The sequence below is a fragment of the Alligator mississippiensis genome, chromosome 1 (assembly GCF_030867095.1).
Source record: "Alligator mississippiensis isolate rAllMis1 chromosome 1, rAllMis1, whole genome shotgun sequence".
Classification (NCBI taxonomy): domain Eukaryota; kingdom Metazoa; phylum Chordata; order Crocodylia; family Alligatoridae; genus Alligator; species Alligator mississippiensis.
This window is the reverse complement of record NC_081824.1, coordinates 114,486,171-114,511,386: the sequence shown is the minus strand read 5'-3', so window position 1 is coordinate 114,511,386 and position 25,216 is coordinate 114,486,171. Positions and strand designations below refer to the sequence as shown.

General features: G+C 43.0%; 1 protein-coding gene across 1 annotated transcript in view; it reads right to left on the bottom strand.

Annotated features, from left to right (window-relative positions):
• The window catches only part of ENPP1 (ectonucleotide pyrophosphatase/phosphodiesterase 1), a 93,882-nt gene that overhangs the window by 49,787 nt on the left and 18,879 nt on the right, over window positions 1-25,216 (bottom strand). The window contains exons 2-5 of the mRNA XM_006264739.4: window positions 14,440-14,512; window positions 11,814-11,930; window positions 9,011-9,136; window positions 8,421-8,481 (exon numbers count right to left, since the gene is read on the bottom strand). Of these exons, the coding sequence (XP_006264801.4) occupies window positions 8,421-8,481; window positions 9,011-9,136; window positions 11,814-11,930; window positions 14,440-14,512 (377 nt within the window). The remainder of the gene's footprint in view (window positions 1-8,420; window positions 8,482-9,010; window positions 9,137-11,813; window positions 11,931-14,439; window positions 14,513-25,216) is intronic.

Below are 25,216 nucleotides of genomic sequence, written 5' to 3'. Positions count from 1 at the left end.
CTATCCCACATCCCGTCTCTGAACCTGTCTCCATCTCTATTGGCCCTTTGTCTGAAAATCATGCCTTTCTTCTTAGCCCCTGTGCACCTGTCAACCTTCTTAGTAAGGATTTGCTGTGTAAACTGGGATGCGTGATTTATTGTAGCCCAGATGGTGTTTACCTTGAGGTACCGGAACAGAGGGAAACCGAGCTTGTGGCTTTGCTAACCCAGGAATACTCTGATCCTGACACTTCCTACTTGCAAGAGGAACTGTTGGCACGAGTACCTCCACAGCTGCGGTCCACCCATGCGAATGAAGTGGGGCACATGCTGAGTGCTGAACCAGTGCGTATCATCCTGAACCCTGCCAAGCCACTTCCTCGTGTCCCACAGTACCCCATCTCAAAGGAAGCTGAGGAAGGGATCAAGCCTGTCGTTTCCTCACTCCTTGAGCAAGGGATTATTGTCCCAATACGCTCCCCTTGCAACACACCTATCCTACCTGTCAAAAAACCTGGTAAAGATACGTATCGCTTTGTGCAAGATCTTCGAGCTGTAAATGCCGCTGTTTTACCCGCTTTCCCCGTGGTCCCTAACCCTGCCACTATTCTTTCCTGTATCCCTTCAGATGCTACATATTTCACAGTAGTGGATCTTTGTTCTGCTTTTTTCTCTATCCCCGTTCATAAGGATAGCCAGTATCTGTTTGCATTTACTTATCAGGGATTTCAATATACCTGGACAAGACTCCCTCAGGGATATACAGAGTCCCCAACCCTGTTTTCCCAGATCCTAAAAAAAGATTTGGATCCTATCACGTTCAAAGGGGGGTCCACCCTTGTTCAGTACGTTGATGATCTATTGTTAGCCTCACCCACTTTAGAGGCCTGTGAGCAAGATACTTTGACACTCCTCACAGCTTTAGCTCAGAAAGGCCACAAGGTCTCAAAATCTAAATTGCAGCTCTGCAAGTCTAAGGTACATTATTTAGGGCATGATATCTCAGCAGGAGAACGACACCTTTCCCCTAGTAGAGTTGAAGCTATCCTCAACATTCCCAAACCTATGACTAGAAAACAGATGAGGGGATTCTTAAGTGCAACGGGTTATTGTAGACAGTGGATCCTGGGTTATGCTGCTTTCGCAAAACCCTTGCAAGCATTCACTCATGATACTACCCCGGAACCCCTCCCTTGGACTCCTGAAGCCGAACAAGCATTTGTGGCCCTTAAGCAAGCCCTCACTCTTGCTCCCGCTCTTGGACTTCCTAATTATAAGAAACCCTTTACCTTGTTTTGTCATGAACGGGAAGGAATCGCTTTAGGAGTACTCACTCAGCTGCATGGTGAAAAGCATCGCCCAATTGCATATTACAGCTCTGCCCTTGATCCCGTAGCTGCGGGACTTCCTCCTTGCCTCCGTTCAGTTGCAGCTGCTGCCTTGTTGGTTGAAAAGGCAGATTCTCTAGTTTTGGGACACTCTTTAACCGTTGCAGTTCCACATGCTGTGATGGCCCTTCTGCTCAAGGGCAAAACTCAGCACATTTCCAATTCCCGTCTTACTAAATATGAGAAACTTCTACTGTCAGCTGCAAATGTAACCTTAAATCGCTGTTCAATTCTGAATCCTGCGTCACTTCTGCCTATTGCCTCTGATGGTGAGCCTCATGATTGCCTGTCTATCACAACTCAATTGTTAACCCCTCGAACTGACCTCAAGGACATTCCTATCCCGAACTCTGACCTTGTTTTGTTCATTGATGGTTCCTGTCTTAGAAATGATGCAGGCAAATTAGTTGCAGGATATGCAGTATGCACTCAGTATGCTGTTTTGGAACCCTATTCTTTACCCCAAGCTCATTCTGCTCAAGTTGCTGAACTCATTGCTTTAACACGTGCTTGCATTCTTGCAAAAAATCAAACCACAACCATTTATACTGACTCTAAGTATGCTTTTGGTGTTGTTCATGATTTTGGACAAATCTGGAAACAAAGAGGGTTCCTCACTTCATCAGGGACCCAAATCAGTCATGGTTGTTATGTAAAAGCGCTCTTAGAAGCTGTTCAATTGCCTCTTGCTATTGCTATTGTTAAATGTAAAGCTCATGAGAAACCCTTTGATGATGTCACACGAGGAAATGATCTGGCAGACCGTTCTGCCAGAAATGCGGCCCTTTCTGGCCCACAGGCTCCTAACTCTGTTTTTGTTTGTTTTTCAGCAGACCAGTCTCCTTTGGCTAGCCTTTCAAGTCTGGCCCTTCTTCAAAATCAGGCCCCAAAAAAGGAAATAAATGACTGGCTGCGTGCAGGATTTTCACTGCACCCCGACTCTCTCTGGAGCTCCCCGGACGGCCGCCTGGTGGCGCCTAGAGAGCTTTTGCCACATCTTGCTCGTTTAACCCACTCTGTGGCCCATACGAGCAAAGGAGGAATGATTGCTACAGTACAAAGAAATTGGTTTGCCCCAAATTTTCCTTCCATGGCACAACAGTACTGTAGCTCCTGTCCCATCTGCTTAGCTCACAACATTGGGCAACGGGTAAAAACGACACCCGCAGCCCATCCCCCTCCATGGGGACCGTTTGTAAATCTGCAAATTGATTTTGTGCAGCTACCTAAGTGCTGTTCTTATGAGTACGTTCTTGTTATTATTGATGTGTTCTCTGGATGGGTGGAAGCCTACCCATGCGTACGTGCTGATTCCATCACTGTAGCAAAGAAATTGCTCAAAGAATTCATCCCTAGATTTGGATTGCCCCTCACAATAGATAGTGACCGTGGTACCCATTTCACAGGACAGATAGTAAAAAACATCTGCCAAGCACTCAACATACAGCAACACCTACACTGTAGTTATCATCCACAATCAAGTGGTGCTGTAGAACGTAAAAACTCTGATTTAAAAACGCGCATTTCGAAGATTTGTGCTGAAACAGGCTTCAAATGGCCTGATGCACTGCCCATTGCTCTTATGCACATTAGGAACACTGTTAACAGAAAACATGGCCTAACCCCTTATGAAATACTCATGGCACGACCCATGAGGATGCCAGCTACACCACCTGTTGCCCCTCACCAAACAGACCTACAATTAACTGATGAAACTGTACTAAATTATTGCAAGGCATTAATGAAGTATGCCAGGTCTGTTCATTCACAGGTCCAAGAAGCCTTACCTCAACCACCGGATGTTCCCTGTCACAACCTCGAACCAGGGGATTGGATCTACGTAAAGGTCTATCAACGGAAAAACGCACTTCAACCCAGATGGAAAGGACCTTTCCAGGTACTTCTGACCACTAATTCTGCTGTTCGTTGCCAAGGTCACCAAACGTGGACTCACGCCTCGCACTGCAAGAAGGTATCACCTCCATTGGACCCCGAAGCAGCTGTATTCCAACCAAGGTTGGGATCTTTCCCTGAGGCCAAGGACAAAGACCCTCAGGACCTCACTCAGGCAAGTGAGGAGCATCAGGGTGCAAGTGCTAATAACCTCTCCCCTGCACCCAACACCTCAGCCCAGCCGGATTCATCAGTTGAAGAATGAAGATATCATCTTCGGCCTCGAAGAAAGTGAATGCTCCCATTCGGAAGATCACCACCTCGATCAAGACCAAGAGCCGACATTATCAGTCCTTTAGGTAACTTGAGCCCAGAGGACGAAGAAAGACTTTGGCTGCCATCCTGGGTTTGGCTGGTAGTGTTCTTTTTCTTACTGGTGCTGGTTATGTTTGTTGTTAAGATTCTTTGTCCCTCCTGTATCTAAAAATGGCACTGATCTCCTTATATATCACACTTGGGTATCTCAGTATCACCCAAGGGGGGTGGGAGAAAAATTTGTATTTGCAGATCTCCCATGCGGTGGCTCAAGCTGGAAATAAAAGTGACTGCTGGATATGCTCTCACAGCCCAGCACACCTACACCAAGGAATCCCAATGATCGGAGTACCAATATCCCTCCAGCAATGGGGAACAATAAACAGCGGCTTCGTTAGACTCTACTCGTTAGCTGCCCATCGGTCCGCTCCTAAAGAATGGAGGGCCGCCCCTGCTAACTGGATAATCTCCCCAAGAGTAGAGGCTCCTTTCTGTTACAGATCCAACAACACCGGAGCTTATAATAAAGCCACACCTGTAGGACACTACCCTCATTGCCTAACTACTCTAGATTATAGCCCTAGTAGCACCAGTGGAATCCTGTTGGGTAACGTACCCTCTCTCAATTGTACAGGATTCATGGTCTACAACTTTTCTAAGGAACCTCATGTTGCTCTCATTGCAAACAGATCAGAATTTTACATTCACTCCAATTTTACTTCTTGTAATATATCTCAGTCCAGCAGGATAGCAGCTGAACGTGGACCATCCTATACGATGCATATCAATCGAAAGTGTCGGATAGGGCACAACAACTGTCGAGATTTGAGTACCCTTTCTGCCCCAGGCCTTTACTGGCTCTGCGGAAACAGGGCTCATAAAATCTTGCCCTGGAATTGGGTGGGGGCATGCACTCTTGGACGTGTTATCCCTGGTTTCGAAATGCATAGTGCAATATATCTGGAACAAGTAAAAAATTTCAACCATCACATGAAAAGGGCGGTTAACCCCTTAGCTACCAGAAACACAGGGTTCCATCGATTTGTGAGAACCTTCATACCGTGGCTTGGAGTAAGAGAATTGGAACTAGCCATAATTAACATTTCAGCCACAATGGAAGCTATGGGAAATGCCACTGCGGATGCAATTCAGGCTCTGCAAAAAGAGATCTCCCAGATCTCACAAGTAACTATACAACACCGCATAGCCTTAGATTACCTATTGGTATCCCAGGGAGGAGTATGTGCCTTAGTAAACTCTACCTGTTGTGTCTATGTCAATCAGGACATGCGAATCGAAACTGACATTCGCAAAATCCGAAATCAGTTAAGGGTCCTACATCAAGTGGCCTCAGAAAATACTGACTGGGGTCTTGAAGAAATGTGGTCTTGGCTAACCTCCTGGCTCCCAGATTTCGGGGCCCTTGTCAAGAAAATCCTGTATGGAATATTGTTTGTCTTGATAGTTCTGATAATGTTCTATGTCTTAATGCAACTGATCCTCTGCTGCGTGAAAGCCAGCAGGGAAAGCTTTAGCAAGGCAAGAAAACCCACAGCAGAGTCTAGAATAATGGTGTTACAAAAGTGTGAGCAGATTGAAAGAAAACATGAAAGGCTGCATGATGAAATAGAGGGGCTCATGAGAATGGAAATTTAAGGCTAAAGTGAGACTAAATAGTCTCAAAGGGGGGGGCTGTGGAATCAGAAAAAATATATGCCTTAAACTTTGATTATTTTAGTTATAAGATGACATAACCGCTTTGTGTAGAATTGCTGGCTCTGTACAGTAGAACAGATAAGGGCAAGTGTTTGTTCTTTGTAACTCTTCTGCAACTGCTTCGCTCACCGCGGCCTTGAAGGTAGAAAAAAAAGTATGTACAAAGTAGATTTCCAGGTGCAAGAAGGAGGTTTGTGAACTAACCATACCTCCCCCATAATTCCCATCCTGATTACAGCAAAGAAATAATGAAGTAATATTATAGCCGCTTTTCATGCTAATTTCACTATATGATCACGTGAGTTGTAAGCAACTGTTAAAAAGTATATAAGCCTCCTGATTTTGCTCTTGGGGGGGGACCCCTTCCAAGTGCTTGGGAAATCCATGTCACTTTGGAACTCCCCCTACAGCTGTAGTTTCTTTTGAATAAAAGCTTCTGCTGACCTGACCCAAAAGTACTCTGTGTGTGTTTCCATGACAGTGGGGACCTCTTGAAAGGATCTCAAGATACCCCTTGGTGACATGGCAACCTTGTGAGAATCACTGGTTCAGGAAGCAATTTCCACATTTTAGATAATTTTCAAATCACACCCTCCTGGCTTTCCACACAGAACTATGGTCTGAGAAGAAGCAAAAGGAATATGAGAAATGTGTTTGTGTGTGATGGTATTTATTACTGGGAAATCACTAAGGAAATTTTACTTCTCTGGAAGCAAGTGTGCCTGCAGAGAAACAGCATGTCACTTGTGACCACAAACCCAGGAATGACAGTGAACCCAGGGAGACAGTGAAACCAGTGCAGTTGTCTTTTGCTGTTGCACTCTCTTTTCCCTTAGAAAAAAGCTCAGAAGGATCAACCAATAACATTACAACTGTAGGGCTGGGGCAAGTAGTGAGGTGGGAAACTACCTAGATGTGCTGGGATAAATAGAAATTCTAGGTGTGCTGGAATAGATAGACTGTGCTAGCAGGTGTCTAGGACTGCTGGCATTCTGGAGCGCTGTCTAGCTGGATCTTGTCAGAGGTGGCTGAATCTAAGGGTACAGGGAGTAAGTGGGTTCTGGGATATCTGAGAGTGCAGAGGTACGTGCATGGGTGATATTTGGGGAAGCAGCTCTATCTGGCTCAGGGGAGATGGCAGCTGAGGACTGGCTAGGGACTGGGGAGTCTGTCTAGGAAACAAGGTCTCTCCCAGTGGGAGAATTTACTAGGCTGAGTTTGGCTGGAAAGCAAAAAGTCTAATAGAGGAAAAAAGAGCCGAAAGGGACCCAAAGACTAGGGACAGAAGTTACACATAAACAGGTTGAAATGATCAGAAACTGTTTTAAACCTGTAACAGAACAGAAGTTCGGTGCACATAAACCAGTTTCAAAATGGCTGAACCTGATTTAAGATAAACCTGGTTGAATGTAGTATCAGACTTAACTGAACTGGGTCAAACCAGTTTATGAAACTTCTCTCCCAGATGCTAGGGTGGCCAATATAAAGGGCAGTCCAGTTGTCCTATGTCCTCTATTGATATGAAACCCAATGCCTTTATGTCCTCTATTTTTTGTCTTGAAGAAAGAAAATAGAGGACAAAAAGGTTTCTTGAAGAGAAAAATAAAGGATATAAAGGCGTTGGCCACCCTACCCAGACCCCTTCCTGGTTCAAATTAAATCAGAGTATTCCAGCATGCTTTCCAGCCCTGAGCTGTACAGTGCTGTCTGCTCCCTAGGTGGAGCAGTGAGGGCTGGCTGACAAGGAGGTGTGGGGGGGGCAAGCCTGACTGGGGATGCAGCCTAGTCTATGGGGGTGGAGGGGTCTGCACCCCCCCAGGCAAACCCCAGCTGAGGTCTGGGGCCAAACATGGGGGTTAAACACCCCTTCCCCCATTCAAACTTAGTGTTGGCTATGACTGTGGACTACATATCTCAGAGGCACCTAGAAGCAGGAAGAAGAAATGATGAGCAACCCTGCAGAGTCCTGCTGCTGTCATTCTGGACTGCAAATCCCAGAGACCTTGGGGGCAGCAGGAAGAGGAAGTGAACGCACAGCCAGAGAGCCATGCTCTAGTGCCCCCCAGCTTCTGGCTTGAGCCACTGCAGGCATATGGCTGTATTTCCTGAATCAAAGGTAAATGTGTGTTCACTTCTGTTTCAATTTAATCTGTGTAGTTTAGACTAACCTGCAAAGACTGAATAGATTCAGCCTCAGGCTTTTTGACTGGCTATACTTAGCCAAAATGAGGAGAGCTATTTACCACTGAGGTCTCTCATTTCCTGGCTCCACCAACAGGACTACTTGCTGCTGGTGCCACCTGCATTCATCATGCTTCTGTTTGCCTTTTCCTTGTTCTGCTCTGGCAAGGAAAGAGACTATAAGAGAGACAAGCTCTTTGGGCTTCCCAGCAGCCCCTGGTAAAAAAACCCAAAAAAACCAGGGGGCAAACATGGTGCCAGGCTGCAGGTGAGTCATATGTATATGATTCACATACTGCAACCAGGAATGACAGGGTATGAAGGAGAAATAATCATTTCTCCCCCATCCCCAAATTATACTCTAATGCATTTTCTCACAGCCCCACTAGAGCAGTTCTAGGGAGATGTGGCCTGAGAAAACCTGAGACAAAAAATGGACATTTTTTCTGGGTGTTGTGTTGCCCATGATGAGATTAGATATTTGTGCATCAGACCCTTGGCTGGCTCTTGGATAGGAAATTCTTCTCTAGATGAAATGAAGATCAAAACTTCTACTGACTTAAATGGAAACCAAACTGGACCCATAAGGCATAATTATTTTTAGTTTATGAGTACGGAATGTCTATCATTTTATCATAATGAAGACTGTATTACCTTAAATCATGTATGGTGAGATGGAAATAGAAGGTATTCACTTTGTAACATTCAGTAGTTAAGGAAGGTGGCAAATAAATGGTTCTTGTACACCAGACCCTTTATCAAGGGAAAACTTTTGGAAATATCTATATTTGTAATGTTATTGGAAGACATTTGGAAGTTGTAAAATTATGATAAATGATCATTGTTATTCAAAGATTCCTGATGATATGGGCATTTTTTCACTAAGATAAATGTTAACTTTAAAAATAATTAAATTTGAACTCTAAAACAAAGAGAATATCCTTACCCTGCTGGACACTGGGATTCATTAATGTTCTCACATTTTTCTTCCACCCAACTTTTTTCTCCTTAAAACACAAAAGCATAGATTATTCTTCAGAGATTGATATATTCCTTCTCAATTAGTTCAAATGTTTTAATGTTTTCTATTTGTTGCTGTTCAAGGTTAATTAGTCCAAAGGAATATAATATAGCTTTCATATTAAATTAAATGTATCAGTTCTATGGTTATTTATGTTTTAAAAAATCGTATTCAGCTTTCACAACATCAGAATGATGTGAGGATTTATCAGGTAGCTTACTATTACTTACTGTAATTTTAATAGCAAGAACTTAGCAGCTAATAATAAAAAGTTGGCCAGACCAACTTTTAATAACTGCTCAACCATTAATAACTGCTACAATGAATAACTCAACCATTAGCAACTCAGCCAATAATAACTGCTATAATTATTTCAGTTAGGCATTGCATTGTTAGGGCCTAGGCATTGTTAGGACCTAGAATATTGATAATTAATATCATGACATAACTTTTATGTTCTCTCCTTCAGACAAGCAAATTCTATGCATTAAGAAGTTGGCAGAATGGGTGTTTACCTTGGCAAACAGCATAGTAATTGAAGCAACAATCATCATTTTCCACACAATCATCTGAACAGGAGCAATGATACTCTGGTCGCCTTTTTTCTCCACACCGGAATTTATTGCAGGTCCATATATGAGCTACAACCCAAAATTAAATGCAGAGAGAGTACCATTTTATTTCTAGGTTAAATACATAAGTAATTGAGAAATGTAGGATTAAATTCTGTTCCCCAATGAATATGCAAAGAGTTTTGAAGTGTTTCTCACATGCAGAAACACAGCAGATTTGGGCCTTTCAGAAAGCAATAACACCCATATCTAAATAATAACCCAGATACATGGACATCTGCATACAATTACTCAGCATGTGGTTATCTATCACAGACCAGTAAAAACCAACAGAAGACTCCTTTAATAGATTCTTTAAATGTGACATGTTTATGTTTCATAGCAAGCTCGTTTAATCTAGTAAATATAATTTTAAAAAATGAAAAGAAAGTAAACGAAAACCCACGGCTGAAATACCTAGACAAAAACAATAAACTATAAAGCTAGCTTGGCTCCCATTTAAGTTACTCAGAAAAATTTTACCATTGATTCTAGCCTTGATTCAAGGAACACTTAATAAGCATATACTTATTTCCATTGATATTTGAGATAGCACACAAGTTCAATCTTATGGCCTACTGACGTTAGCTAAATCTCTGACTTCAGTAAAGTTATTTTCCATAAATCAGAGAACATACTGCTATTTTACAACACAATAATTCTATGCACAATATCATTTGAAGACACTCCTTCAATAAATATTGGATACACATGCTTAACTGTAAACTCAAGCAGACATCTTGAAGTCAATGGGATTAAATATGTGATATTTCACTAGAGCATATTTGCTTGGTAAAGGCATTAGCTGTGGAAGAGGCAAAGACTATCTCTGTGTTTGTTAGCTATTCTCATATCATTAATAAGAGTAGCAATTTCCCCTTCCTGCTCCAACAAAGTCATTAGGAGGTTGATAATTATGGACTGGATTCTCGTTTCACAGTCAGTGGTATAGGTCTGGAATAACTCGCCCATTTCTAAACTTGCATTCATGAGAAGGAGACTACAATTTGGACCTATGGAATTAATGGCAAAAAACATTTTTCTGGTTCTCACTTAACTAAAGTAATTCAAGTAAGCTAATGAGTGGGGTGCAGGCATGGGGAATTAATTTATATAAGCTTACAATAACAATCAGAAATGTGTAAGATAAATGCAGTTTAGAAAGTGTTTTAAAGCTCTCTGCAGAAGCAGTTTGAACTCAGTTGAACTGTCTGGTTTTAAAGCCATTGATTTGTGGATGTTTTACTTAAAGATTAAATACTGAAATAGAGAGCAACACCTTCAGTGCATGAATCTAAACACTATTGTTTTTTCTGAAAATAAGAATAAGTGGGGATAAGTGACTGTAGATTTTCTGCTAAATTCTGTTCCTCTTGTTATCCCATTCTTCTACTCTCCTCCCACATAGGCTGTGACAATGTGACAGAACAGTCAATCTGACAGCCTGAGTCAGAATATAGCCTCTGCTGTGTATTCAAGCAGAGGAGAAATGGAACGTAAAAACTGAGAAGCTGTGATGATGAAGGGGACCAGCGTCTGTGAATCTTATATTCATTTGGATAAGAAGAGGGAAGAAGATAAGAAGATTTGAATAAGAAGAGGGCAGAAGATAAGATTTGGATAAGAAGAGGGCTTCACAGGCTCATTTCCAGGTTCTGCACATGAGAAATAGGCACAGATGCCTGGGGCCTGATTGCTGAAGATATCCTCAAGACCACCACAGCAGCAATATGGACATACATTCTGCTTCCTGGGCCAGGTGAAAAGCCAGGCCAACAACACAATGCCTCCACATGCATGCAGAAGATTTGTGAGAGACCCATGATCATACAGCTAGGATTGAAAGCCAACTGGAGCAAGAATAAGCTTGTTATTTGTCTGTACAATGCATGTCTACACAAGCACTTACAGTGCAAACTGTGGAGCTTGTTGATCTGGAGTTAATTGCTCCTGGGTGTACCGTTTGAATGTGCACAACAAGCAATTAACTCTGGAGCAATAAGCTCCACAGTTTATTCAGATGCAGCATGTAGACCCCAGGTGGAGCAGCTCTGGCTGGCAAAGGGCTCCAGGGGTCAGCCTGCCAACCTGGGACTGCTACCCTCAGATCAGTGTGCTGCTGAGGGGCTGGTTGGGGCATGAGAGAGCTTCAGTGCAGGGCTAGCCAACAGGTAGTCCCTGCACTAAAGTACCCTCGTGCTCTGGGCAGCTGGGCAGCATCAACACGTATGCTGCTGCAGTTTTTTACTCCCCAGCAGAATAGAACTTGTAAATACATTTCACTTGGAAATACAAGTACTGTCCTGCTTGGAAAATTAGTTTACTTCAACCTAACAGGGGTGCACGCATAGACGTCAAGATGTTTAAGGTGCAGATAATTAGTCAACTGTGCAGTAAACATCTCATATAGATGCACCCAGTGACTACCACAATGGGTCCCTATACCTGCTTTGGGTTGTCAGGAGCCACTATAAATAAAATAATAGCAGTAGTAATCACTGCAGTCCACAAATAGTAGCAATGGTGGTAGCAATAACACAGACAAATCACCTGCTTTTAAACCACTTTCCTACTCAGATCAAGTCTAGGAAACAGGGTGCAAAAGATGCCAGTAGCTTCTGGTGATCTGTCTGCCCAATAGTGGAGTTGCCTCATACTGTAGTAGTGTAATTATGCCCCTCTGCCTCCAAAAACTCTTTATCCTTACCTGGCTCTATACATGTCTCCTGAAAATCTAAGCAGCAATTTCCAAGTTTGGCACAATCAGCATCACAGCGGCAGCTTCCAAATGTCCTCTCAAAACAACGGCCTTTACAGGTTTTGACTGGAATAGGTGACAATATTAGATGTCAACTGGAATACTAGATTCATCAACAGGTCAACAATAATAATAAAAATCAATGCAGTGAATGACACAGATAAGATATTCCACAATTTAAAACAGACTCAGCAAGGAATTGATTCTGGAGATGGGGAATGTTAAAAAAAAAGAAAGAACAAAGTGCACATGTACACAAGATGCTATATGTGCAGTAGCCTAATAATACTGCACAGTAGCATGTCACAGCAGAAACAGTACTACTATGCTACTGCACAGTATTATTAGGCTACTGCACAGTAGCATCACTAAAAAGATGTGCATTGGTGCTACTGTGCAGTAACACCACTCACTACATATTGATTTAGTACTTGATTATACAGTAACTATGCAGTAACTATGGCACACTAATGAACATTTAGATGCACCCAGATTGTGATAAAATCAATTTCAAACGTTTTACTTTTTCTTACTAACATGAAACTCTTTTGTGTGCCTGAACTGAAACCCCCAATCAATCTGAAACTAAACATTCATTTTCAGGCAGTTGCATGAAAAAAAACGGAAATGAAGAGCAAGATTTGCAACAGTGATACAGAGGCTGTCCTATTTTATCTGTTAGTGGTTAGAACACAAACTGAGAATGTGAGAGACTGTTTAATTCTCTTCTCTAGCATAGAAATCTGAAAGCTACAGATTTCTAGCATAGTAAAGGAACTCTGTCTTATCTCATGATGTTTTTCTACTTTGTATAAATAATTAAAGATTAATTACAGCAGGAATTGGGAACCTATGTCACCCTCCTCCCATGCAGGCACTCTAACCACCAGGAGAGAGAGCCATTCCCATTCTTGATCTTTGTTTCAATGATTAAGTATTTTGACCTGCTCACAAAGGAGGAAATGAGGGAGACCAACCTCAGAATAATCCCATTAGCCTGGTAATTAGGGTACTACCCTGAGGGACATGAGACCTTCAGTTGACTTGGTCTCCTGAATCAAGCCAAGAGAGCTTGTGAATTTGGTTCTACTTCTCACTAGAAAAAAAAAACAAGTTAACATAGCTCTAATTTTAAAAAGAAAGTTTCAAGGACATTTTACTCATTCCCTTAAGGTAAGCTATTTCCTCACTTGTTCCAGTTCCTAGAATAGCATCTCCAGACTTCCCATCTAAGAAATGTTTATACTGGAAAAATCAGATCTTTCCCAATGAATTAAAAAAAACTAAAAGGAATTGCCTTAGGAATGTTCCCATACTAATGTGCTGGTAGTTCAGATTAAAGCTGATTGATTTTTCAGTTCAGTGATTAACTGAAAAAAATACAATTAGGATCAAAGTTAAATGAAAACTTGTTGGGGGAGAAGAGATGAGAAGCTGGGGACTCAAAATACAATAATCCTTACTGCATTGGACTTAAATCAAAGCAGCTCAATTTTATGTCCTTGTAATAATAATTATTTAAAATGAAAGGTCAGGAATTTTGGCAACAAAAGTCTAACTTCACAGAGGAACTGAAGCATACTTCTCAAAACCTAGGAGGAAGTAATGGTAGACTTAGCTACGATTCACCAAACTGAGAAAGAAGAGACACTCCCCTCCCCATTTTATCCAGTAGTGCAGTGGTTAGGGCATTCACCTAAGGAGACTTAGGTTCAAATCTCTGATTCAAAGCAAGGCCTACAGCTAGGATCTCCCAGTTCCCAAGTGAGTGCTCTAAACACCAGGCTTAGGAATCAGTTTTTCTCTCTGTCACTATGAATAATTATTTTATGTAAGTGGTACAAGTTCATCAGAAGGCACTGATAAAGGGTTTCTTCTCCCAGGACATGTCTATAGATTGCCCTACAGCTACATAGTGATACACAACGTCACCATACGGTGCTTTACGGTGATGCTGCCATCATGTAGGTCTATAGGTGATCACTGGCTATGTGGCCATAGCAGCATGCTCCCCGGCTACAGCATGCCACTACGGAGATGCAGCCAGTAAATCTAATAGTGTGCCACCCACATGCCACAGTACGGGCAGCTACTGTGCCATGTTTTAGTATTTCCCCATATCGAGTACTAAACACATCACAGTATTAACATTGCCATATAGCAATGCATAGACATGCCCCCAGATGACTGCACTAGCCAGAGGGCTGTTAGATTAAGAGGGAACGGCACCTTGACCTCTTAATTTTTTTAACAGCTCATAAGCCTTAGTACAAATCTAGCCCCAGAATATCTCTCCATGCCATTTTGGAAATTCCAAAATGAATCTTTTCAACATTTTTGGAATTTTTTCCATTATTTACCAAATTCAACCCAAATTTATAAATAGTTTCAGTTATGCATGGGCACCATCTTTTGGCGAATAAGTGATCTGAAAAAAATTCACTCAGGTCTAACTGAAGTTATTACAGCTACAAAATCCCCTTCCCCTGAAATGCCAGGATGTTACTCTGATCATTTCAAGATGATGTTATAAAAAATAATTGGTCAAATTATTAATAACAATCACATTATTTACCATCTCTTGTACAGCTTGGCTTCAGTCCAAATATACATCCTAAGATTACGGTTAACACACAGACACACAATACCTGTAACACAAAGGGAAAAAAATACTGTCTTAAAATTCTGAAATTATTTTGAAAACCTTTTAATTCATTAAAATGTAATTTTCTATATAATTTCATGCAAGGCGCTAAAGGCATAAATTAGCAGACTAATTCCATCCTTCTTATTCAATTAAGTAGTCATTATTTATCCAAGTAATTTTGTTGATTTGAATGAGACTACTTCTTTAGTAAAGGACTGGAAAGAACTGGGTCTTTATTCCTCTCACCACTTTACTTTTGTTCTATTTAGGGACAGATACTATCTTTTGTCCCTTGCTTATGATGCTTGTCCACTGCAGGAAGGGAAAAGCCTACCTTAAAATACATCCATCTCATTTTCAATCTCGTATCCAGGTTTTCTATAAAGCTATCCTTTTATTTGTTTGTTTGTTTTCCCTTCCTGCCACCCACTCCTTCCCCACAGGTTATTATAGGATTGTGCAAAAAGCTTCGTCATTGGCCACAGCAGCCAGGGCCTTTTGAAAAATTGTAGGTATCCCTTGTCTTTTTTTAGCCAGAAAAATCTATTCCATTCTAGTCTCTCTAGAGCAATACTGGCCAGTACTGCGGTAAGCTGCTGTGGGATGTCAGACTATCAGGTCTAGGGAAAGATTCCCCCTGACTTCACTGAGCACTGGGACCAGCTCATAAGCTTTTTAGGAAAAGAGATTTTTTTTTTTTTTTTTTACCGTCTATTAAGAGAACATATCAACTTCAGCATTACACTTATGATTAAATGTCACCATGTCTGTGAAGGACTGGAAAGTCCTGCATCCCTGCACATAGGCTGTTGCTGAGCAGCATTTCCTCAGGCTGTCATTGTGACACTCCTCTAAAACTGTGTCCTAGGCTGTTCTGCTCACCCACCTGTTGCTTACAGCAACAATTTAAAGATCTTTTGTTCATAAAATATTTTGAGACGGCAAGAGCAAGAAGAAAATAGAAGGGGAAAAAATTATTTAGGACACTTAAAGGTCAGATTTCCGATAAATCTTCTGGAAAAATTAAACATCAGCTACTAGATGAAAATTTTCTTAAATGCTATTCTTCCCCCCCATCCCACTTTCTTTGGCTCAAAGGGCTCCTGTAGATGTGTGAGGAGCCTGCTTTGATACACTGGATTAATCGAGTCTGCTGGAGCACAGAAACTGATGCACTCTGGCAGCCTTCCACGTCACATGTATCAGCGTCCCTGAGCTGAAAAAATGGTGGTGGTGCACTTTGAATTAAAACACGTCTGGTGAGCTTTAGTGCAAAGTGCCCTACCGCCATTTTTCAGCACAGGGACGCTGATACACATGACGCACAGATGCTTTTAATTAAAGCATCTGGTGCTGCATCTCAAAATGCATGTAAAAATGCCCAGAGAAACCAGGTGTTAAATTAGCTTCTTGAATTCCATTGTTACAGATGAATCACATATTGTGTTGCAGAGCAAATCCATTATTACTTAGCATTTCCTTCATTATTTCACAAGACTTGTGAGTGCTTTAAGTAAAAGTTCTTTGATTCAAGAGGAAAATAAAAATGTTATAATAGTTAGCCACAAATTGTTGAAATGAATATGCTTATAGCATTCAAAATACAAAAGGAATCACAGGCAAAGCCTCACCAGGCTAAAGCTGACAAAGTATGGTTCCAGCCTTGGAGAGTTTATTGGAGGAGATGCCTGACAGAAACACCCCTTCCTCCCCACCCCTTTTCTTTTTTTAAATTGGTGAGAAGAAAGGAAGAAGAAGAAAGGTGGGAGAGAAGCCCTCCAAAGCCAAACACTATTGTAGAAAGTTTCAAAATCCATAACAGAATGAGGAAGGAAGGTGAATCTATCTTAGAGTATATTGCTGAGCTCAAAAAGCTAACCGAACACTGGTCTTTTGGAAATGTCCTAGAGGATATGTTGAAGGACAGATCTGTTTGTGGAGTTGGTGATGTAAAAATCCAAAAAAAAATTACTTGCAGATGGAGACCTGACCTGGGACAAAGCTGTAAAGGTGGCAACTGCCATGGAAGCAGCAGTGAAAAATGTACAGGATTTATTGTCTATGCTAGACAATAAAGAAATGCAACATGAGCCCATAAACCAAGTGCAAAGCTCTCAACAAAAATTTAGACGCATGGAGAGATGTTTTTGCTGTGGAGGCATGCATTCAGCCTGAGTTTGCAGACACAAAATGTCCCAGTGCTATAAATGCAGAAAGATGGGACACTTAGCAAAAAAATGCAAGGGGGGCTATCCGGCTGCACAAGGTCAAGCCAAAGAAAGGGGAAGAAAGCAAAAAGGAAAGAAAAGGGAAGAAAGCAAAACGCAAAAAGCTGATCACGTAGAAGAGGATGAGGGAAAGGAGGCAAATGAAGAGGTACACATTGTATACTGTGTAATGGAGGATAAAGTGGAACCTTGCACAGTCACTGTACAGTTAAATAAGCAACCCACATGCATGGAAATAGATTTAGGGGCATCTGTCACAGTGGTTAATGAAAAGACTTATCGACAGTGTAAAACAGGTCTGAGTCCATTGTTAAAGACAAGAGTGAAACTAAAGACACTAGGGAAAACAGTAGTAGAATCAGTAAGTGTCCCTGTTACATAAACAACAACAGAAAACCTTAAAGGCCTTAGTTGTAAAAGGAGAAAGGCCAAACTTGTTTGGTAGGACATGGCTGAAAAAATCAGACTAGATTGGGAAGAAATATGTAAGTTAGACTTACAGGAAATGTCGGCCGTAAAAGAAATCCTGGGGGCCTACCCTGCATTATTCTAAGAGGGGTTAGGTACACTGAAGGGAATAAGGCTAGGATTTATATCCAAGAGGGCAGCCAGCCAAAGTATTTCAAAACCAGATGAGTTCCATATGCCCTTAAAAAGAGAACTGAGGCAACACCCATTGTACCAGTGGCCAAGCCTGATGGAACCACCCATATCTGTGGGGACTATTAAGTCACAGTCAATCAAGTTTCTAAGTTAGACAACTACCCCATTCCACGCACTGAGGACTTGCTAGCAGTGCTTAGAGGAGGCCCACATTTTAGCAAGTTGGACATGTCCTAGGCTTATCAACAGATGGAACTCAAGGGGGACTGAGAGAAATTCACCACAATAAATACCCACAAGGGATTGTACCAACATAATAGATTGCCTTATGGAGTTTCATCAGCCCCTGGCATACTCCAAAGGGTCATGAAAAACCTCTTAAAGGAGATTCCAGGGGTAGTGGTGAGGATTGATGATATCCTCATCTTGGGAAAAAGTGATAAGGAACACCTGGCAACACTCAAGAGAGTTATTTCAAAACCTGGAAGAAGCATGGCTAGATTTGAAACAAAATAAATGCTTTTTCAAGAGACTTGAAGTGCAGTACTTAGGCTATAAGATCGACAAGGAAAGAGTTCACCCCATGGCAGATAAAGTCATAGCTATAGAAGAGGCACCGGCCCCACAAAACATGTCAGCACTTTGGGCATATCTGGGAAGGCTGAATTATTATCATCGGTTCCTTCCAAACCTTTCAGCTCTCTTAGAAACTTTACAACACCTCTTAAGGAGAGGAACCCCATGGCACCGGGGAGGAAGACAAGAAAAAGCCTTCCAAGCTTTTGGCTCATTTTGATCCCAGCAAGGAATTAATCCTGTCCTGTGATGTTTCATTCTATGGAGTAGATACTATGTTGTCCCATAAACTGAATGATCAGGAAGAATGGCCCACTGGATATTCCTCAATGACACTAAACAAAGGCGAACCAGGTTATTCCCAGTTAGAAAAGGAAAGTTTTGCTATTATTTTTTACCTGAAGAAGTTTCACCAGTATCTGTATGGGAAGGCTTTCACCATCATAACAGACCACAAAACTTTGGTAGGATTATTTAAGGAAAATAAAGCAGTTCCTGCTATGGCAGTGGCAAGACTACAGCGATGGGCTTTGACCCTAGCCACGTATGAGTACAAGATTCTTTACAAGGTGGGCCATCAGCATGGGAATGCTGATGCCCTGAGCAGACTACCACTATTGGACTCAGCCCCTACAGAAGAGCGTACTGGGGAAGTAGTCTTGCTGTTGGCACATTTGGAACAGACACCAGTGAAGGCTTCTCAGATCAAAATGTGGACTAGGCAGGATCCTATCCTGTCTAGGGCAATGAGTTACACCTTACAGGGCTGGCCAAAAGAGAATCCAAGAGGAAAGCTTCAGCCCTTCTGGACCAGAAATACCTAACTAAGCATAGAGGATGGCTGTATTTTGTGGGGCATGCAAGTTGTAGTCCCCCCTCAAGGACAAAAGAAAGTGCTGGCAGAACTACATGATGCACATCCTGGCATTATCCAAATAAAAGCTTTGGCTTGCAGCTGTGTGTGGAGGCCACACCTAGATGAGGACCTAGAAAAGGGTCAAGCACTGCCCCCAAAGTCAAGTACATCAACAGTCTCCAGCACAGGCACCCTTGCATTCTTGGGACTGGCCAGAACAGTCTTGGTTTCATCTGCACATAGACTATGCCGGTCCCTATTTAGGAAAAATGTTTTTGATCATAATAGATGCTCATTCAAAATGGCTGGAAGTGTACGCCATGAACTCAACAACCTCAGATGCAACCTGTGACAAACTTCAGCAGACATTTGCCACACATGGATTGCCTGTGGTATTGGTCACAGATAGTGCCCCAAATTTCACTAGTCATGAATGTAAGGAACTCCTTAGCAAAAATGTTATTAAGAACATTCATACATCACCATACCGCCCAGCTTCAAATGGTCTTGAAGAGCAGCTGTGAGGACTTTTAAAGAAGGGATGAGAAAAATGACCAGAGGAAGTTTGGAGACAAAATTGTCTCGATTCCTTTTGAAATATCAAGTCACACCTCAAACTACCACAGGCATAAGCCCTGCCCAGCTATTAATGGGAAGGACGATCAGGGCTCATTTGGATTTACTGTATCCCAATATGGAGGAAGAAGTGTGAAAAAAGCAGACCCTTCAAACACCCAATCATGATTATCTCACTAAAGAGAGAGTGTTGGGGGGGTGTGATCCTGTCTACACAAAAAATTTCAGTACCCGCCAACCTACTTGGATTCCAGGCAGGATCCAAGAACAAACAGGACCCTTATCTTTTAAAACTGTAGTCAGTAATGGCCAAATGGTGAGACAACATCAGGACTACATCTGCTTACAAACCAACCTACCTGACAGACCAGAGCCATTGCTTGAGAAGGATACATATTCGGAGGACCCGGAATGGGGTAGAATGACTGAGAATTCGGAACCGAGTAATGTGGAACTATCCACAAACTCTCCTAGTCCAGAGGTGAGAGATACTGGAGACAGACATATACTCCCCCGGCCAGAGGAAAGCCTGTTCCTGAGGAGGGGTGTTATCCAGCCAGAAAACAGAGAACTCCTAGTTATTTGAAAGAGTATGTCCGGGTTGTAAATTAAGAGGGAAGGACTGTAGTAATAGGGCAATTATAATATTGATCATTTGTCCCTACCATTATAGGGTGGAGCTGGAGACCTAGAACTCTACTCTATGTTGTTCCAGAGTTACTTTCAAATTCCCAGTTAGGTGTTGTTTCTTCCTGAATAAAGCAGCCCTTTGTTTTGAGCCTGGAGAAAAGTAAGTCTCAGTATTCCTTGGTAAGTAAGGAACTTAACAAAACAGTTGGTCCAATAAAAGATATCACCCAAAAAAATCCTTGCCTCTTGCATAACTCCTGGACCATCACAGCTACAACAGCACTCAAACAGAAAAATGTTATGGTAGTGTTAGAGTTTTATGATGATATTGACTGTAAGCACACATGTGACCGATGAAAAATAATAAGCCATTTTGATTCACTGGTTGAGCACTCTCTATCTGTACAAGGGTCTCAATCTTATAGAACACTTTTAGTAAAGCCAAGTATATGTAGCATACAGCTACATATCAAGAATGGAGCTATCACAAGGCTTGCATATCCAACATGAACTTTTGTTTGATATAAGAATGTAAATGGTGATTCATTTTGAAAAAAACAGAAAGACTTTTAGGCAGCAAAACAAAGTTTATAACAGGTGGTGTATTTCTAAAAGGAAGGTCTGTAAAATGGAAGGTTGAGAAGCACAATGAATATCTAAAAAATCTAATCCTTCTGTCACCATCTCCAGGCCAATCTCAGAATAAATTCATATGCAAGTAATGTCTTTCTGCATGGTATTTCAAATGTAAAATATCCCAGTTTTACAATAGTTAAAAAGACTGTTCTTCTGATGCACATATCTACTAGAGTTTGTTGGTATCACACACAAACAGCTGAGAAAAATGTAAAAATGAGAAACAAGAAATCATTGAACTGCCTTCTAATCTACGTCATTTTAAATACTACTCTTTTTGCAGTAGGATAGGGGTGCAAAGGACTTTACAGACATATAAACCAGTTGCAGGTACATTCTCCAGTGTCAGAGCAAGTCCATACCCCTCTGTCTAGTTCTCAAAGTGAAGGACTGAAAGAGGCAAGCACAAGTGATTCCTCTCCTCCCACCTTCCTTCTGCCATGTTTAGCCTTCAATTATATTATCATGCACAACTACCACAATGACAACCTCTGCACAGCACTGGGTCACACACTTTCTGAATGATCCCCTTATTTCCTTTTATAGAGAGACCTCAGGGGTTCTTCTATCCAAAGGAAGGACTTTGTTCTACTGTGCACAACTATATTACAATAAGAAACTCTTGCTATCTATGGCAGATTCATACCTACAGTAACATCTTCACGTCTTGCTGAAAGGCTTATTGGTTACACTCTACTTGCCTTAGTAGAAATGTTGTCAGCAGATCAAGGGAAGTAATTAATCCCCTCTATTCTGCACAGGTGAGGCCACATCTAGAGTATTGTGTCCAGTTTTGGGCTCCCCTCTACAGAATGGATGTGAACGAATTGATGATAGTCCATCAGAGGGCAACAAAAATGATTAAGGGGCTGAGGCACATGATGTATGAGGAGAGGTTGAGAGAACTAGGCTTATTTAGTCTGGAGAAGAATGAGCAGGGATTTGACAGCAGTCTTTAAACTACCTGAAGGGTGGCTACAAAGAGGATGGAGCTACATTGTTCTCAATGGTGGCAGGTGACAGAACAAGGACCAATGGTTTCAAGTTGCAAAAAGAGAGGTTTAGGTTGGATATTAGGAAAAATTTTCTCACTTGAAGGGTAGTAAAACACTGGAAAAGGTTACCCAGAGAGGTGATGGCATCTCCATAAGCCCTGGGTAGACAGAGCCTTGGGTGGGATGACCTAGTTGGGGATGATCCTGCTTTGAGCAGGGGTTTAGACTAGATGACTTCCTGAGGTCCCTTCCAACCTTCATTTTCTATTATTCTATTCTACGATTCTACTGGGCACCAGCTTGTGCTTCATGATGTACAGTAGGTACTAAAACACCAGCCCACAGGCCACATCTAGCTCACTGGGCTGTGTCGCTGGGTACTAAGGTGTCTGCTCCTATAAGAGCAGAAACTGCCTAGGGAGAAAGCCCAAAGAGCCAGACAGAAGCCCACATGTGCAGGTCACTATGGCAACAGGCTAACGAGTAAATTAGCCTGCACCTGTACCCGGTCAGCTGACCAGAAGAGGCAGGGCCCTGGGCAAATATAAACTCCAAGGCTGGGACTAGAAGGGAGTTCTCTGTCAGCTGCCAAGGGGGAAGGAGCTCTCAGAGAAGAAGTGTACCAGAGAGGCTTGGCTGCCTGTTCTACTCTGGGTAGAATTAAGGGGCTAGAGGAGCTCACCAGAGACCCTGGCTTATAAGGCCCTTAGTGCTGGGAGAAGTTTGATGTTTTAAAGGGACAGAGCACAGCCTGAACTGCTTATATTATGTTATAGCCCAGGGGCTCAGATTTCAGTTGCTGTTCAGCCAGTGGATTGGTTTGTGGCTATTGGGGAAGAAGGAGGCTTCATTGGGGGCCCACTATGGTGTGGGGACCCCAGTGCCAGAGAAAGGCGTAGCAGTAAGGGTGTGAGCAGACCCCAGCGCCAGGGGGCACACTGCCTAAGGGGGTGAGCAGACCCCAGCACCAGTGTGGTGCACAGAGACAGGGCTGCAAAGAGCCCAGTGAGGACAAGGGGCCAAGCTATAGCAAAGCCCAGGAGGGACAACGTCAATACCATCTGCAAGGCTTGGGGTGTGGTGAAGGGGTGGTTTTGGAGCCATGCATCCTGCCCGTAAGGCTAAGGGTGTCCCATAAGTCATCCATTTTGAAGCAGGACACCAAAGGGGTCTAAAAACCCACAGGGTTCAGTGTGGTCCAGCAAAACTGTGTCCAGAATACAAACTTGAGGGCAGCCTCCCATTTTACTAAAATTACCAGCAAGACATGGCTGGTGAGAAAGAGGGTGCCTGTTGAGCAGGATTGGCATGGTCAAGGAGCCCTAGGGGTATCATGGCCATCCCTGGGGACCCCATTCCATGGTAGTCTGAAAATCAGAGCCCTAGATAGCATGGCCTTTCATGCTAGATTGGTTGCATGGGGCTGGAGGGACATGGGGCTGGATCCCAGCATAAGGGACAGAACCAAGACAGCATAAAGTCTAATCTGGGTACAGTGGGGCGGGCTAAGGCAGCATGTGGCCTGATCTAGATTCATAGATTCATAGATGTTAGGGCCGGAAGGGACCTCAATAGATCATCGAGTCCAACCCCCTGCATAGGCAGGAAAGAGTGCTGGGTCTAGATGACCCCAGCTAGATACTCATCTAACCTCCTCTTGAAGTCCCCCAGGGTAGGGGAGAGCACCACCTCCCTTGGGAGCCCGTTCCAGACCTTGGCCACTCGAACTGTGAAGAAGTTCTTCCTAATGTCCAATCTAAATCTGCTCTCTGCTAGCTTGTGGCCATTATTTCTTGTAACCCCCGGGGGCGCCTTGGTGAATAAATACTCACCAATTCCCTTCTGTGTCCCCGTGATGAACTTATAGGCAGCCACAAGGTCGCCTCTCAACCTTCTCTTGCAGAGGCTGAAAAGGTCCAGTTTCTCTAGTCTCTCCTCGTAGGGCTTGGTCTGCAGGCCCTTAACCATACGAGTGGCCCTTCTCTGGACCCTTTCCAGGTTATCTGCATCCCTCTTGAATTGCGGCACCCAGAATTGCACACAGTACTCCAACTGTGGTCTGACCAGTGCCCGTGGTGCATGAGGCCAGGCTAAAGCAGCACAGGGCCTGATTCAGGAGTTCAGGGGCCAAATGGGGTCGCATAGGGCCAGATCCAGGTGCATGGTGCTCAACCCTGCTGGGCAAGAGATCAACACCACTCATTTGACCTGTGGAAGTCCCTCCAGCCCCACTAGCACCCCTGATCATCCCAACCCCCGCCCCATGGTTTCTGCTTTCTCCCCAATACCCCCAACACCCTCCTGAAGACCCTATTTGCCCCCCATCATGCCAAACCCTCCCAGGACCCTACCAACCCCCCCTGCAGACCCCACTAGCCCCCCGATTCCCCCAAGCCCCCTGCAGATGCCACTTTCCCCTGTGATCCCACCAACTCCCCCTCATCCCTGCAGACCCCACTGCCCTCCCCCAACCCTCCTCCACAGACTCCCCTTGCCCCCTCCTCACCCAGTTCCCCCTGCTAGCCATCCATCTTGAATTACCATAGATCAGGAGGCGATTTTTAATTAAATCTCCCTGACTCTACCCAACATGTAAATACAGTACTACCAGCTGTGAAAGCATAATAGTACAACATGCATATAACACTTGCAGATACATGTTTTAACAGAGCCTAGACTAAGTGTACACCCTAGTACACCATAAAATTCTCATGTTTGACCCTGGTACCTGACAACCCCATGTTGTCACTCTGAAAACTCTTGCAATGGCTTGAATACAATTAATCTTACCAAGTGGCAAGCAAAATATGCTCACAGTCACCAGAGCCTGACCCATGGTTCCAATCACATGTATCCAGTGCTCCCAGCCTCCAGAGCACACCAAAACCTTTCAAGACTCCAGTGTACTCTAGGGGCTGGGAGCACCAGTCAGCTGATTTAGGGCTACCAGCCCTTGACTCTGATGCATTCCCCAAGCTGGGGCCATATGAAACTTCTGTCTCCTATGAACCCATCAGCTAATGAGAGCCCAGGCTACCCCTACACCAGCAAGAGGGTGCAATGGGATCTGATACTCAATTCCACAATCACATTTTCTGCCACGCATGTGTAGCATAGCAGGAAATGCGCTTGTTAGAATCATGCATCAGTGGCCATTGTGCTTTTAATTTAATGGTTATCAGTGGCCTTTGAGTTTGTTTAGTGGCTTTACACCAGTTAGATCTGTTTTATGACCCAGGATAAAATAGACATATTAATCTTAATGAGGTTATAACCTATTAGGTACATTTCTATATTTTATAGCCTTATTTAGCAAACTTTTGAAGTTGAAGCAGGTAATTGAGTATAAAAATCTAGGTTCACCTCAGAACATTGACTTCTGAACATTGCAGAATAGCCCATCTGAAGATGAACCAAGATAAGATTCATAGATTCATAGATTCATAGATTCATAGATGTTAGGGTTGGAAGGGACCTCAATAGATCATCAAGTCCGACCCCCTGCATAAGCAGGAAAGAGTGCTGGGTCTAGATGACCCCAGCTAGATACTCGTCTAACCTCCTCTTGAAGACCCCCGGGTAGGGGAGAGCACCACCTCCCTTGG